At 45.8% G+C, this 14,706-nt stretch overlaps 1 protein-coding gene and 1 pseudogene across 1 annotated transcript; both read right to left on the minus strand.

Annotated features, from left to right (window-relative positions):
• Positions 1-2,468: 2,468 nt before the first annotated feature.
• On the minus strand, positions 2,469-5,694 carry LOC139022200 (F-box only protein 31-like). Its single transcript, XM_070433249.1, has 3 exons — positions 4,757-5,694; positions 4,465-4,633; positions 2,469-2,525 (listed from the first exon to the last, which is right to left on the minus strand). Exons 1-3 carry the CDS (start codon positions 5,692-5,694, stop codon positions 2,469-2,471), a joined length of 1,164 nt encoding a protein of 387 aa, XP_070289350.1.
• A 535-nt stretch (positions 5,695-6,229) lies between these two features.
• On the minus strand, positions 6,230-7,294 carry LOC139021573 (proteasome subunit beta type-5 pseudogene; annotated as a pseudogene).
• Between the last annotated feature and the right edge of the window lie 7,412 nt (positions 7,295-14,706).

Consider the following 14,706-nt stretch of genomic DNA (forward strand, 5'->3'; position numbering starts at 1 on the left):
TTGGAAGTAGGAACATGAGGAAATTCTTTTCAGGTAATTTTTATTTTCTGTGTAATAAGAAGCAAGGCCATGGCCTCCTTGGCTATACATGCTATTCCTTGGAAATTTCTTTACCTCCAGCGTTCCTTTCTATTCCCTTCCCAGTGCAAACTCCTGACTCCACGCTGGCCCAGTACAGTGTCCTGGTGGTGAAGACATCTGCCCCTCTTTACCAGGAGAGCCTTACACTTAGAGAAAGTTAAACTCTTCAAAAATTGATAGGTCCTTAATGAATAAACACTGGGATTCATTTCAGAGAGCCTCTCTGAAGTTTGTTGACTTAGGATTGCAATGTTCATTTTTCTCTTTCCTGCTGTTGATGTAAGAAATGTCCAAAACTGTAGAGGATTTTAAAAAATATTATTTTAATTGATTTTAGAGAGAAAGGGAGAGGGACAGAGAGATAGAAACATCAATGATGAGAGAGAATCATTGATCAGTTGCCTCCTGCACGCCCCCTACTGGGGATCCAGCCTGCTACCCAGGCATGTGCCCTTGACCAGAATCGAACCCAGGACCCTTCAGTCCCCAGGCGGACACTCTGTCCACTGAGCTAAACCTGCTAGGGCTGTAGAGGGTTTTTATAAGAGGTTATTTGAGCCAAACTGGTAACATTGCCAGGAGGCAAGATCTCAAATGCTCTGGAGAATGATAGCTTTGCAGTTTCTTTTATGCATTTGAAATTAAGGAGAAAACATAAGGAAGATTATATGATGGTGGGAGAAAGCAACAGGAATTGGATTACAGGATAGTTAAGATTTGTGCTCTCTTGAGGGTGATTAACTTCCTAGAGGTCTGACAAAGGCAATTTATTTATTTTTATTTTAGAGAGGGAAGGAGGGAGAAAGAGAAACGTCGATGGCTGCTGAAAAAGAGGTATTTTATTTATTTTTATTTAATATATATTTATTGATTTCAGAGAGGAAGAAAGAGGGAGAGAGAGATAGAAACATCAATAATGAGAGAGCATCATTGATCGGCTGCCTCCTACACACCCCACACTGGGGATCGAGCCCACAACCCAGGCATGTGCCGTGACCGGGAATCGAACCATGACCTCCTGGTTCCCAGGCCAATGGTCAACCACTGAGCCATGCTGGCTGGGCAGAAAGAGGTATTTTAAAAGTGTGTAAACCTAGGTGCACAAAACAATGGACAGGGCTTTCTTACAGCAAATATAATCTTTTGTTATGGAAGTTTGAGGCCTGAGGTGTGACTACCCATCATGACCTGAGAGGTTCTTCAGATAGATTTATTGCAGGGACCCCTTTTTGTCCACACTGCTACGTATCATGAGGTCACCTCCTCCATTTTCTGACGATTCCGAGGCCCCTCTTCCCTGGCTGACGATAGGTACTTGACTTTGTGAAGAAGGCACTTCTGTAAAGGAGGCCTGGAATTCTGTTGTGTTAAGGAATTGGACTGTGATTGCCCAGCTACTGGCTGGAGAGCCCTCCTTTCTTTTCCCTCAGTGCATGTAAATAACAAAATCTGAATTAAATCTCGAATCTGGAGTTAGTCACTTGACTTGGTTGGTAGGGTCTGGAGCACCAGGATCTGTAGAGGTGGGATGAGTGTGTGTGTGTGGTAGGACCTCTTTATGCCTGTTTTTTCCTTCCATCCCCTCTGCTGCTAAGCGGGGTCTCTGAACTATTTCCATTCAGAAAGGCTTTGTTGTTTCAGAAGGGATTAGAAAGCTGGTCTGACTAACCTCAATTTATCACTCACGACAATTTTTTATCCTCATGTAAGATTTATTGATTTTAGAGAGAGAAGGGGGAGAGAAAAAAGAGAGAGAGAGACACAGACAGACATCCCATACACACCCTGACCTAACCAGGCATCGAACCCACAACCTAGGTATGTGCCCTGGCCAGAATAAAATCCACAACCTTTTGGTGTACTGGACGACACTCCAACCAACTGAGCCACCTGGCCAGGCGAGATGTCATGATTTTAATCTAAGGAAAAACTTGGAAACTTCTAATTTGACTAGCTGGAGTCATGGTATTTGTGGGAGGATGAGGCTCAAAAAGAGACAAAATCCTTAATTACCCCCCACAGGTACCCAGAAGAAGTCCCTGGGAAAATGAATCTTCAAATGAAACAGCATCTCCTCATTTGCTCCTAGAGCTGCAGCCACTCTTGTATTAGGTGACCACTAGCCTCCGGTTTCTCTCTTCTGGAGACACTGAGAATTCACAGTCTGACCTCGACATAGTTCCTCTGCTATAGTTCCTTCTCCATCTCTACTGAGACATTTCACACACACACACACCCCCATCTGTCTGCCTGCCCTCCTTACTTATCTTTCCCGTCTGTCCAAGTCTAACTTGTTCTTCAGGGCTCAGCTTGAACTCTTACCTTCCCTGTGATGAGGTAGAATCCATCCAATAGTCTGTCCTGAAAGCCAGGCCCTGTGTAGAGCTTTAGGGATTCAGAGATGCACCACCAAGGACAGACCCTGACATCAGGGAGCTCACAGTCTAGTAAGGGAGAGACATTGAGAGGATCAGAGCACAGGTGGTGAGCACCACAGGGGGATGGTGTGTAACCAGAGGAGGCTCAGAAGAGGGAGTTGCTCGTTGTGCCTGTAGGACTGTAAAAGCTCGGGGGATTGGACATCTGGGCCAGGGTCTGAGTCTGAGAAAGGGCCTCCTCCTCCACGACCTCTCCCCGCTTTGATTTCCCCATAGCGCTTAAGCCTGGCTCCCCACGGACACCCATCTTCGCTGCCCTGCACAGTGGGCACACCTGTCTCCAGCTAAACCGAAGTGGAGATCTTGCCTTCATGTTCCCTGTGGCCCGAGCACAGGCCCTGCTACCTAATATGGGCTCAATACCTATTTGTTAAATGAATCCCAGGGACTGTGCAGACGTTTCTTCTCTGCAGCGACTGTGTCAAGCAGCAAGGATGGATCGGCTTCCGGCAAAAAAACAAACAAAAAACAACAGCAAAAAAACCCCACACTTAAATCTCACAATGAAAATAAAAATTCACCCAAGAGTGTGAATGACTGATAGGTAATTCAGTTTTCAGTTTGAGCTTCAATAAATTATTGACTGAACACATGAATATTTCCCCATAGCATCTTTGAATCTTCGTTTTAGTCCTTTGCTCTCTTTTTCTCCCTAGAGAAGGACATCTGGACACCTTGGGAGGACCAGAGGCTAGAGACTGGAGAGATAAGGGCACAGGTACTTGGAGCCCTTTTACCAAACTTGTCCATCTCACGGAGATCCCACCATGTACGGGTTCTTTGACTCAAAGTCCTTTCACTTTGATGGTCTCTGTTCTCAGCTTCCCTTGGGGAAGAGATGGAGCTGGTATTAGTATTTTACAGTTGGGAAACTGACTCAGACTTCACGTGTCATGATTAGTTGGCCTTGAAATTGGGAGAACCCAGGTTTTCAGGAAATTTCCAAACCATATCTCCACCCTAAACCTGCTTCCTGGGTTCAGATTCTTATATCTAACTACTAGTTGGTTCCACCAGGATGTGTCTCAGGCACCTCAACATGTAAAAAAATGGCCTCCTCCTCCTCCACCCAAACATGGTTCACTCAGCTTGCCAATTCACTAAGAGCACTACATGCACCCAGTTACCTACACAGAAATCAGGGTTTCATCCTTAATTATTCCCAGTCCCTTATCATTCTTCGATTTATATGCCCCCATCCCTACCCCTAAGCCTGACCTAAACATCTCCCAAATCTGTTACCGACTCTCCAACTCTGCAGCCGTCCCTTAACCCAGGCTTCTAGCATCTCTTAACTAATTATTATAGCAGTCTCCAACCTTGATCCACTTCACTGCAGGCCAAGTCTTCATTCCAAAATGCAATTATGTCACCTTCCTGCTTAAAATCTTTTAGTGGCTCCTAATTACCATTAATATAAAAATCCAAACTCTTTACTGGGGCTTACAGGGGCTTACAGGAACTGGTTCTCTGTTTTGTTTTGTTTTTCTCCTTTAGATAAAGCCATCTGGGTTTGGTATATTATTCGTATAAATAGATTTTAAACTCATTCCATTTATTATAGTTATAGTCTATTCAGATTTTTTATTTTTTCCTGTGTCTGTTTGGCAAATTATATTTTCTAGGAAACTATTTCAAATTTATTCGCATAAATTGTTGCCAATATTATTTTATTTTATTTTTTAAATATATTTTATTAATTTTTTACAGAGAGCAAGGGAGAGAGAGAGTTAGAAACATCAATGAGAGAGAAACATCAATCAGCTGCCTCCTGCACCCCCCCCCCCCCCGGGGATGTGCCCGCAACCCAGGTACATGCCCCTGACTGGAATCCAACCTGGGACCCTTCAGGCCGCATGCCAACGCTCTGTCCACTGAGCCAAACCTGTTAGGGCATGGACTGAATGTTCTTGAGCATCTCCAGGAAAGCCTGCGGGGATGGTGCCTCCACATTCTGGAAGGTGTTCTGGACTCTGCTGTACAGGAAGAAGTGTTTCGCCTTCGGCCAGATGAACCCGAAGTGGTTCTCATCGAACAGGATGAAGACTCCAGGGAAGCTCTTGCGGTAGGATGAGCCAATTATGGCAAGAGTGTCCACGCCATAGAAACACATCCTGCAGGTTCGGGGGTAGTTCTGGACTCTTGAACGCACGCCCACAGGCAGAACAAACGGAACAGGCTGCTCCTCCGAAGCTGCAGCCCCGGACTCCCCGATGCTGGGCTGGGCAGGGCTCTGCCAGCCATGGCCCTCGCTTTCCTCAATCCCGTCTTCTTGCTGCTGCTGCTGCTGCTCCCGAGTCACCTGTTCGTCAATCTCCTGGACCACGCGGGAGAGCTCGTTGAAGTTGCTAAAGATCTCGCCATCTCGCAGCTGGATGCGGCGCATGAGGTGGATCTCTAATGTCACCTTGGAGTATCCCGTGATATCGGTGACCTGGGCATACTTCCCATGGAAGCTGAGCATGGCAATCTTTAGGCCAAAGTCATCTAAGTAATATTGGAAGAGGCCTGGCCTGATGAGGTTGTCCGGGTGGCTCAGCGGGAGGTAGAGGCGGCGGTAGGTCAGGAAGTCATACCGCTGTCTGTCCTCCCCCATCAGCACCCACACCCATTCATCCCTAAGACTCGCTGTTAAATCCTTTCGGTGGTATGTCTGGTTGCAATGGGTGGTGAACCTGTCCTTCTGAATCAGCACCTGGCGGTTGTGGGGCCTGCTGTGGAGGCCTTCCATGCACTCCACCGTGGCTGATTTCCTCTCCGTCAGGCGAATTCTGAACACGGGCTTGAAATGTATGGGGCCACCCACATGGGTGTGAAAGGAAGGCCTGTATTTCCAACCAGTAATGCATAAGCCGTCCACCACTACATTCACTAGTGTTCTATAGCTATGATCTAGCTGCCACAATCCCAAAATGTGTCTGTATGGGAACAGCTTCGCATAGACTTCTCCGTAAGACATACCGATCATCTCCAGGTTCTGCAAGTTTTCACGAATGCCAAACTCCTCCCGGCAGCGCCTTCTCCAGATGCTGTCGATGTGCAGGGTGTGGTGGAATTTGGTGCAGGCCTCGGCCAGGCTGGGCAGGTCGGTGGCGGGAACCCAGGCGAAGATCTCCACCAGCATCTCCACCGGCAGGTCCTGCAGCGAGCAGTGCTGGGGCGGCGGGGGCGGCATGGGGCTCGCGATTCCTCCACTCCCCGCACAGCACCGCACTGCCGCGTCCTCCTCGACGTGCTTTTCTGCCGGGGCGGTTTGACATCTGCAGCTGCCATCTCAGCTGGGTGCTGGTGCTTCTGAGGACACCTACATCCCCGCGAAGAGCCCACACCGCAGAGGCAAGCGCACTCCTCCATGCCTCCACAGGTAACAGCCACCATAGCCCGGGCCTCTGCACCTCAGCCAGGCTTTAAGCTGGCTCGTCCCGGCCACGCCCCCAGGGCCTAGCCACGCCCCCTCAGAGAGAAGCCAATTGTAGGACTTTACTTTTTTTAAAAATTAAATCTTTATTGTTCAGATTATTACATTTGTTCCTCTTTTTCCCCCCATAACTCCTTCCCTCCACTCGGTTCCCCTCCCACCCTCCGCCCCCCCCCCCCACTGTCCTCATTCATAGGTGCACAATTTTTGTCCAGTCTCTTCCCGCATCCCCCACACCCCTTTCCCCCCCAAGAATAGTCAGTCCACTCCCTTTCTATGGCCCTGATTCTATTATAATCACCAGTTTATTCTGATCATCAGATTATTTATTCACTTGATTTTTTTTTTTTGAGGTCCAGTAGTGTAATGTTAACATCCAAGAAAGGAAAAGCAATCTTCACCTTCGCAACAGTTCATTAACAATAGAGGTCAATTGTATTGATTGGGGACCCCTCCACTATAGAATGGGGAGTTGTACCCATATTACCAACAACAGTGGCCCCAAACACAAGTAGCTATATCCACCCTCCTTCAGGGGGCAGATCCAGTGTACTTGTCATGTAAATCAGCTACATTATCACCGGAGACTCGGATCCAGCCATCCTCAGGGACATGGTAGAGGCTGACCGAACCTCCTGAGTAGGCATCTCTATAGGTGGCTTGGTAGATGGCTCGACGGGCCAGATCATAGGCCTCTTCCACCTCTAGGTCATAGGAGTAACCCCGATCCATGACCCCATATGCATACACAGAGCCAGAACCTACAGAGAAGGTGACCCCCGAGATCCGGTTTCCTTCACTGTCCACGTAGTAGAGGCCAGGGCCTCTCTTGTCCCAGTCACAGATCATGGTGCCCATGGACAGCCCCATGCCTTTATACTGATAAATCATGTTGGCGAGCAGTTTGGAGGCAGCTGCTACTGATATGCGTTCCTTGTTTCGAAGCTCATAAATTTGACACTGCCGAGCCAATAGCCGCTCCCAGAAGCTGCAATCCGCTGCACCCCCAGCCATGGTGCCCAGCAGGTAGGGGCTCTATCACCTTCTTTACCGTCTGGGAGGCAATGTAGGCGCCCGCTGTGGCCCAGGAGTCCGCTGCAACAATGACTCCATGTTGAAACTTGAAGGCCAGGGTGGTGGTTCCATGAAGTATTTCGATCCTCGGCTCCTCTGGGACACCCCAGCTGTGCGCAGCAAGGCTCAGCCCATCGCTGGGACTACCTGGACCCAGGTCCAACAGATCTGCACGACCCCCGAGTCTGAAAAACCTGGGCCGGTTCATCGGTACTGAGCTCTCCAACACACTGGCCAGCACCATGTCTAGTAAGAGCACTCTATTCACTTGATTTTTAGATTCACTTGTTGATGGATGTGTATTTGTTGTTCATAATTTGTATCTTTACCTTTTTCTTCTTCTTCCTCTTCTTAAAAGATACTTCAGCATTTCATATAATACTGGTTTAGTGGTGATGAACTCCTTTAGCTTTTCCTGATCTGTGAAGCTCTTTATCTGACCTTCAATTCTGAATGATAGCTTTTTTAAAAATTTAATCTTTATTGTTCAGATTATTACATTTGTTCCTCTTTTTTCCCACCATAACTCCCCTCCTCCCAGTTCCCACCCCACCCTCCACCCTCACTCCCCACCCACTGTCCTCATCCATAGGTGCACGATTTTTGTCCAGTCTCTTCCCGAATCCACCACACCCCTTCCCCCCCCCAAGAATAGTCAGTCCACTCCCTTTCTATGCCCCTGATTCTATTATAATCACCAGTTCATACTGTTCATCAGATTATTCACTTGATTTTCAGATTCACTTGTTGATAGATGTGTATTTGTTGTTCAAAATTTGTATCTTTACTTTTTTCTTCTTCTTCCTCTTCTTAAAGGATACCTTTCAGCATTTCATATAATACTGGTTTGGTGGTGATGAACTCCTTTAGCTTTTTCTTATCTGTGAAGCTCTTTATCTGACCTTCAATTCTGAATGATAGCTTTGCTGGATAAAGTAATCTTGGTTGTAGGTTCTTGCTATTCATCACTTTGAATATTTCTTGCCACTCCCTTCTGGCCTGCATGGTTTCTGTTGAGAAATCAGCTGACAGTTGTATGGGTATTCCCTTGTAGGTAACTGACTTTCTTTCTCTTGCTGCTTTTAAGATTCTCTCTTTGTCTTTTGCTCTTGGCATTTTAATGATGATGTGTCTTGGTGTGGTCCTCTTTGGATTCCTTTTGTTTGGGGTTCTCTGCGCTTCCTGGACTTGTAAGTCTATTTCTTTCACCAGGTAGGGGAAGTTTTCTGTCATTATTTCTTCAAATAGGTTTTCAATATATTGCTCTCTCTCTTCTTCTGGCACCCCTATAATTCGGATGTTGGTACGCTTGAAGCTGTCCCAGAGGCTCCTTACACTATCTTTGTATTTTTGGATTCTTTTTTGATTTTGCTTTTCTGGTTGGGTGCTTTTTTGCTTCTTCGTATTTCAAATCATTGACTTGATTCTTGCAATCCTCTAGTCTGCTGTTGGGAGTCTGTATAATATTCTTCATTTCAGTCAGTGTATGCTTAATTTCTAGTTGGTCCTTTATCACAACATCGAGGGTCTCACTAGATTTCTTGTAGATCTCATTAAGTTTATTGGCAGTTTCTAGAAAATTATTGAAAAACCTTAAAAGTGTGGTTTTGAACTCTATATCCAGTAGTTTGCTTTCCTCCATTTCTGTCATTTGTGTCCTTTTTCTTTGTCTCCACATTTTTTATGCTTCCCTGTGTTGATACAGTGATTTTCTGCACTAAGTGTCCTCTAGGGCCCAGTGGTTCAGCCTCCCCAATTACCTGAGGAGGACACTCTTGGTGCACCCCCTTGTGGGCTTTGTGCACAGCCTTGTTGTAGTTAAGCCTTGATTGTGGTAGGTATCACTGGGAGGAATTGGCCTCCAGGCCAATTGGCTATGAGAATCAGCTGTGTCTGCAGTGGGAGAACTTCTGTGCTGGAGACACCCCTCTGGGGCAAGACTTGCTTCAATGGGGCTTTGGTGCTCACTGAGTCTGTCCCCTGAGGGTGTCCTTTATGTTTCCACAGAGCTTCAAACTGGATGGTCCCACTCTGACTTCTGGCTTTCTGGCTCCTGGATCTCTAGGGAGGTGCTACTCTAGCCTTTGCCTGAGGCTATCCAGCAAAAGCCTCCCTGCAGTGCTTGGGTGGGGCGGGGCGGGTCCCACAGGATCAACAGGGCAGGGCTAGCAGTTATGGCTGCTCTCAGTCCTGCCCTCAGAGGCTTTGCTTCTCAATGTCCCGGTAATCACTGCAAGCCCCTCAGAGAGAAAGCTGCCCTCGAGTTCTGACCGATGCCAGACAGTCCTGCTTCTCCCGTATGAGTCTGGATCCCTAGAGACTCAGAGCCTCAGACTCCTTCCCGATTGAAAAGGACAACCGCACCCTCAGCTGCCAGCCCGCTCCACATGCACCTCCGCACCTTAGTATTTTACTTCTGCACTGCGCCTCCTCTGAGTCTTGGTATGCTTTTCTCTTTCCTTCTAGTTGTAGAATTTCCACTCAGCCAGCCTTCCTGTGGTTCTGGATGATGTCTGTTCGTCTTTTAGCTGTATTTTTTAAAAAAATATATTTTATTGATTATTTACAGAGAGGAAGGGAGAGAGATAGAGATTTAGAAACATCTATGAGAGAGAAACATCGATCAGCTGCCTCTTGCACGCCCCCCAGTGGGGATGTGCCCACAACCCAGGTACATGCCCTTGACTGGAATCGAACCTGGGACCTTTCAGTCCGCAGGCCGACACTCTATCCACTGAGCCAAACCGGTTTCGGCATTTTAGGTGTATTTTTGAAGTGGTTGTTTGAGGCAGCAATCTCCGGTGTTTACCTATGCCACCATCTTGGTTTCTGCCAATATTATTTTAAAACTGCTTTTGTATCTAGTTATATGCATTTAAAATTTTATATTACTTATTTTTGCTCTTTTTTTGGTTTTAATCTATTGTTCTTTTTCCAACTTCTTGAGGCAAATGCTTAACTTATTAATTGTCAGCCCATTTTCTCTAAATAAGTATGGACCTTGTTAATAAATTTATAGGTTTCCCTTTATTTGTGTCCCACAAGTTTTAATATCTAGTATTTTCATTACTTTATTCAGCTCTAAACATTTAAAAATTTCCATCATGATTTTTTGTAACTTCTGAGTTTTAAGTATGTTTAAAATGTCCATATGTATTTTTTATCTTTTTTTTTTAGTGAATGACTACCATCTTAATTCTTTTTATGTTTATTGAGATAATATTTTAATATAGAAATAGTTGAGTATATCTTGATTTTCTTGTTTGTTTTATTAATCCTCACCCAAGGATATTTTTTTCATTGATTTTTAGAATGGAAGAGAGGAAGGGAAGGAAGGGGAGGAGGAGAGAGAAACACTAATGTGAGAGAAACATTGGTCCTGACTGGGGTGGGATTAAACTGCAACCCAGGTATGGGCCCTTGATCGGCAATCTAATCCACAACCCTTTGGTGCTCAGGCCAACGTTCTAACCACTGAGCATACCGTCCAGGGCTGAGTATATCTTGATTTTTCTTTAATATACGTAATTATTAAGGTAGCACATGATGTAGCCAGTGCTGGTTTTATTAATAAAATATATTCCTTGCATAGATGCAAGGATCATACATATAGTCTGTCCTTTACATTTAATCTATTCTGATTCAACATTAAATTTTACATTCTAAAAACAAAAAGACAAATAAATGAAAAATTTTATTTACAGAAATATACAGCTTCTGAAACTACAGTTTTCCATTGAGGGTACTTTTGGATCCTAAGGACAGGTGTACCCCTCAGAAAGGCACTGAAGACCAGAGAGAAAAGAATTTAAACACCAGAAATTTATCTTTTTCTCACATCTGCTCTTTTCTGCTCTCCCTGTAAGGCTCCCTCTACTCCTGAAATCACAGTGCAAATGGAATTTGGGTACTCTTTTGCCATAATTGACTTGCATGTTCAAGAGACCAGCCCAAAATGATCTAGAACAGCGGTTCCCAACCTTTCACAGGGGTCGCCTAAGACCACTGGAAAACACATATACAATTACATATTGTTTTTGTGATTAATCACTATGCTTTAATTATGTTCAATTTGTAACAATGAAATTGGAGGTCACCACAACATGAGGAACTGTATTAAAGGGTCGCGGCATTAGGAAGGTTGAGAACCACTGATCTTGAACCTATAAGTTGATATTTTCACTGATAGTTCATTAGTCCTACCTGTGAAAATGTCTACTTCCTCCTTGTCCATCAGTGACCAAAGGAAAAGGATGAACTATGCATGATCAGAGCATTCTGGAAACATAGCTTAACAGAGGTTTATTACCTCCCGATGTAATATTTTCAATACATAACAGAAACCCTATGTAAATAAGCAACTAGATGAACCCCACTTATAAAGTCTAAAAATGTGTGAAAAATAACATAAACAGAACCACGTAAAAATAAAATTGGAGCTACAACTGGAGGAACTGCCTTGCATGCCTTACTCCTCAAACCTTTGGAATGTTAGAACAGTCCAAAATAACCTTTGGACTGGGTCAAACCACCACTGTATTCCAAACAAGTTGGTTAAACTAACAGAAGTGCCATCGTAGTTCTTGGGTTCCAAAATCACCCCCATCAGAACTGGACACTCCCTAGAACGTTCATTCCCAGAAACATGTTTTTTGGCCTTTGTTCTTTGTACACTCGTTACCCTCTGCCTAGACACTCCTTCTCCTGAGTTGTTAACTCCTGCTCAACGCTCAGGTCTCTCTTTTTCTTATATTAAAAGAAGTAATTTCCTCTGCAAGCCTTCCAAATCTGATAGAACTCCTAAATTTTGATTACATAGCCCTTCTGCTTCTCCACGTGATCTCATAGTAGCCTGTACTTAACCTGAAGACCTTGCTGAGTGCCTAGCTGCACATAGGTGACCAGTGAAGAGTTGTAGAATGGAGTAACTCAGACCCTTTTCTAGAGTCACCAAGAACAATACGAGGCATCCCTCCTTTCTTCACCTCAGTATTAATGATACCCATAGAGTTTCTCTTAACAATTATGGTTTATGCCGAAGCCGGTTTGGCTCAGTGGATAGAGCGTCGGCCTGCGAACTGAAGGGTCCCGGGTTTGATTCCGGTCGAGGGCACGTACCTGGGTTGCGGGCACATCCCCAGTAGGAGATGTGCAGGAGGCAGCTGATCGATGTTTCTCTCTCATCGATGTTTCTGACTCTCTCTCTCCCTTCCTCTCTGTAAAGAATCAATGAAATATATTTAAAAAACACACAAACAATTATGGTTTATCATGCCACCAGGCCCCTGGGAGGCTATTCTCAGGTGCAGAGCTGGGACTCGGCTGCACTCAAGCTGTGAGTCCCTGCACTAAGCCGTCTTGCCAGTAGGTGGCAACTGAAGCCTGAAAACTGAACACTGTCTCTGCTCCCTCCCTTTTCTGAGCCGCTGGGAGAGGATGCTCTGGTGGGGATCTGGATCTTGGGTCCCAGGCTGCTGTTCCTTCTTGCCTGTGTGGAAGCAGCCATTGCCTAGACTTCTCCTTTGTCTTAGATTCTAATTTGGTTCAAGTGCATATGTTCCAACTAGAGTTAAAAACTAGGTGGGCACTGAAAGCTATTAAAATTATTTTTTAAGAGCATGCATGTTATTAGTAACTCTCCATATTCTTCCTGCGTGTCCTTGTGGATGATGCTGAGTTCCAGGTCAAGGAAGTAGCCTGGGTCCCCTCTGAGTTCCCGAAGCCTAAGGGCTTGAACTGGAGAAAATTACTTTTGTTTTTTTTAAAAAGTAGAGAACAACAACAGAAGTAGAGAATGGCTGTGGGTGTGTGGGAGGAACTTACTGAGGCACTGCTAGTATCATGTTAACATCGTCCCAGAGTTATTTTTAAATTAGCTTTGAGGCTGTTTGTTTGATCATGTTACTGCTCTGGGTCTGAACTTGTGGTGACCGTCTCACAAGAATGACATTGAATTGCAGCGGTGCTGCTGTGGGTGGGCAAGTGATCCTTGGGAGGCAAAGGAGAGGCTACCAGTCTTGTCTGGAAGAGGATGAAAGACGGTTTCTTAAGGAGGGACAGTTTGAGCTGCCTTGGAAGAGGGGAGGTCTATTCTGTCTAGGTGGAAGAAACAATTTGAATAAAAAGAGAAGCACAAATCAGCCTTTTGTATTTCCAAATGCATCTAGCCTACCCCCAAATTCTGCCTAAAATCCTCTCAGCCTATTCATGCCACCTGGCCCAAGGCCTTCCTGGGAACCCTGGCCTCTTCTGGGTGACTTAGCTTGTACCTCTCACCTGCACATCTACCCTCTTGTGTCCGTGTGGCCGCTGTCTCCTTGAGCACCCGGACCTCCTCTGTTTCCTCAGGCACTGCAAGGAGTTCAACTGGAATTCCTTGTACCTGGGATAGGTGCCCTCGACCGGGGTTTCAATAAGTTTCAATAAAGCTATGCTCTAGCTTTCAGCTTCGGTGAACCAGGCCAATTAGCAGATCTCTTCTCGTAGGCCTTACGACGTAGGGGAATGAATGTCCCAGGAAGTGTGTGTATTCAACTTCTCTTCCAGGCTGGAACAGCAAGGACCTGGGAAGAGTGATTTGGGATACTGGGACAATTTTAAGAAAAGCTCACATTTTGCTGATGCCTCAGCCCTGGCCAATGAGCAAGGCAAAGGCTACATGTGGGTACCAGGAACACATGCCCCAGGAAAGGAAAGAGTGGGAGACATGAAGTAGATGAGTGGCGAACTCCTTGGAGAGAGAAATTAATCTGCTCCCAGAAAGGATGTAAGGCTGAGGTTGTTAAATTGCTCTGAGAAAATGCTTGGGTTGGGACTATCCTTGTGGAGCCACAGGCGCAGACCCAGGCTCTCTTCGGCCTGATAAGCCCTCCCTACCAACTTCCAGGCCTTGGTGCGGTGCTTCTGTGACACTGGACTCGAAACACTGTCATGCCAGGAGGCACTAGCTGGAGGTTCTGAAAACGGCAGGAATTCTGTAAGAGAACTGAAGGAGAGGCTTTTAGACCTGGAAGAAACCTCAGAGCCCATCGAGCACACCCCTATCTGTCATTTCACAGTGGAAGGAAACAGATGGAAAATTATTTGCTTCCTCAAGGCCACACTGAGTCGGTGGCAGAGTTGAGTCCATATAAAACACTGGTTGCTATGGTTCTTAAAACTTTGGTCGTACCAGATTTCTCATATACTCCACCACCCCATCTTAGTTCCTTATTGTGGGGTATGAGTAATCAAGGACTCTGTACACTTGCCCAGGAGGAAAAGCTGTCCAAACTATGCTGGAACAATGCCACTGTGCTAGGCAGTTAGACAAACAGAGCAAGGACGATAGGCCAGGTACAGAAGGTCACCAGGGTGGAATGGGCAAAACTGGGAAAACAAGGACTTCACCCTCACAGGAACCTTTCCTCCCCTAGCACATTGCTGGTCATATGAGTTAGACCCCCTTAGAGGGGGAATGAACAGGGGGCTGGAGAACAGCCCTGAAGCATGAAGCCCTCAAGACAGTGAGGTTCTGACCAGCATCATATACATCTAGGCCTCAGTTGTGTTTCAGTTCCAGGCCCAGAAAAGCAGCAAAGCTAGACAAGCAACCATGGCTGACGTCAGGACCAGCTGCATTGATTAACCCTTGCCCTGATGCTGACCAATCAGTGAAGACCATGACCCTGAAAGGACACACCTGAAAAGCTGATG

The sequence above is a fragment of the Myotis yumanensis genome, unplaced genomic scaffold (genome assembly GCF_028538775.1).
Source record: "Myotis yumanensis isolate MYYU_CA2020_CCGP unplaced genomic scaffold, mMyoYum1.0.hap1 SCAF_13, whole genome shotgun sequence".
NCBI lineage: Eukaryota > Metazoa > Chordata > Mammalia > Chiroptera > Vespertilionidae > Myotis > Myotis yumanensis.

Coding starts and splice junctions, on each gene's coding strand:
- LOC139022200 (XM_070433249.1), bottom strand. CDS start 5,694: ATGCCGCCCCCGCCGCCCCAGCACTGCTCGCTGCAGGACCTGCCGGTG. Junction 4,634..4,756: donor GAAAGCGAGGGCCATGGCTG/GCAGAGCCCTGC, acceptor CCGAACCTGCAG/GATGTGTTTCTATGGCGTGG. Junction 2,526..4,464: donor ACACCTTCCAGAATGTGGAG/GCACCATCCCCG, acceptor CTCCCTTACTAG/ACTGTGAGCTCCCTGATGTC.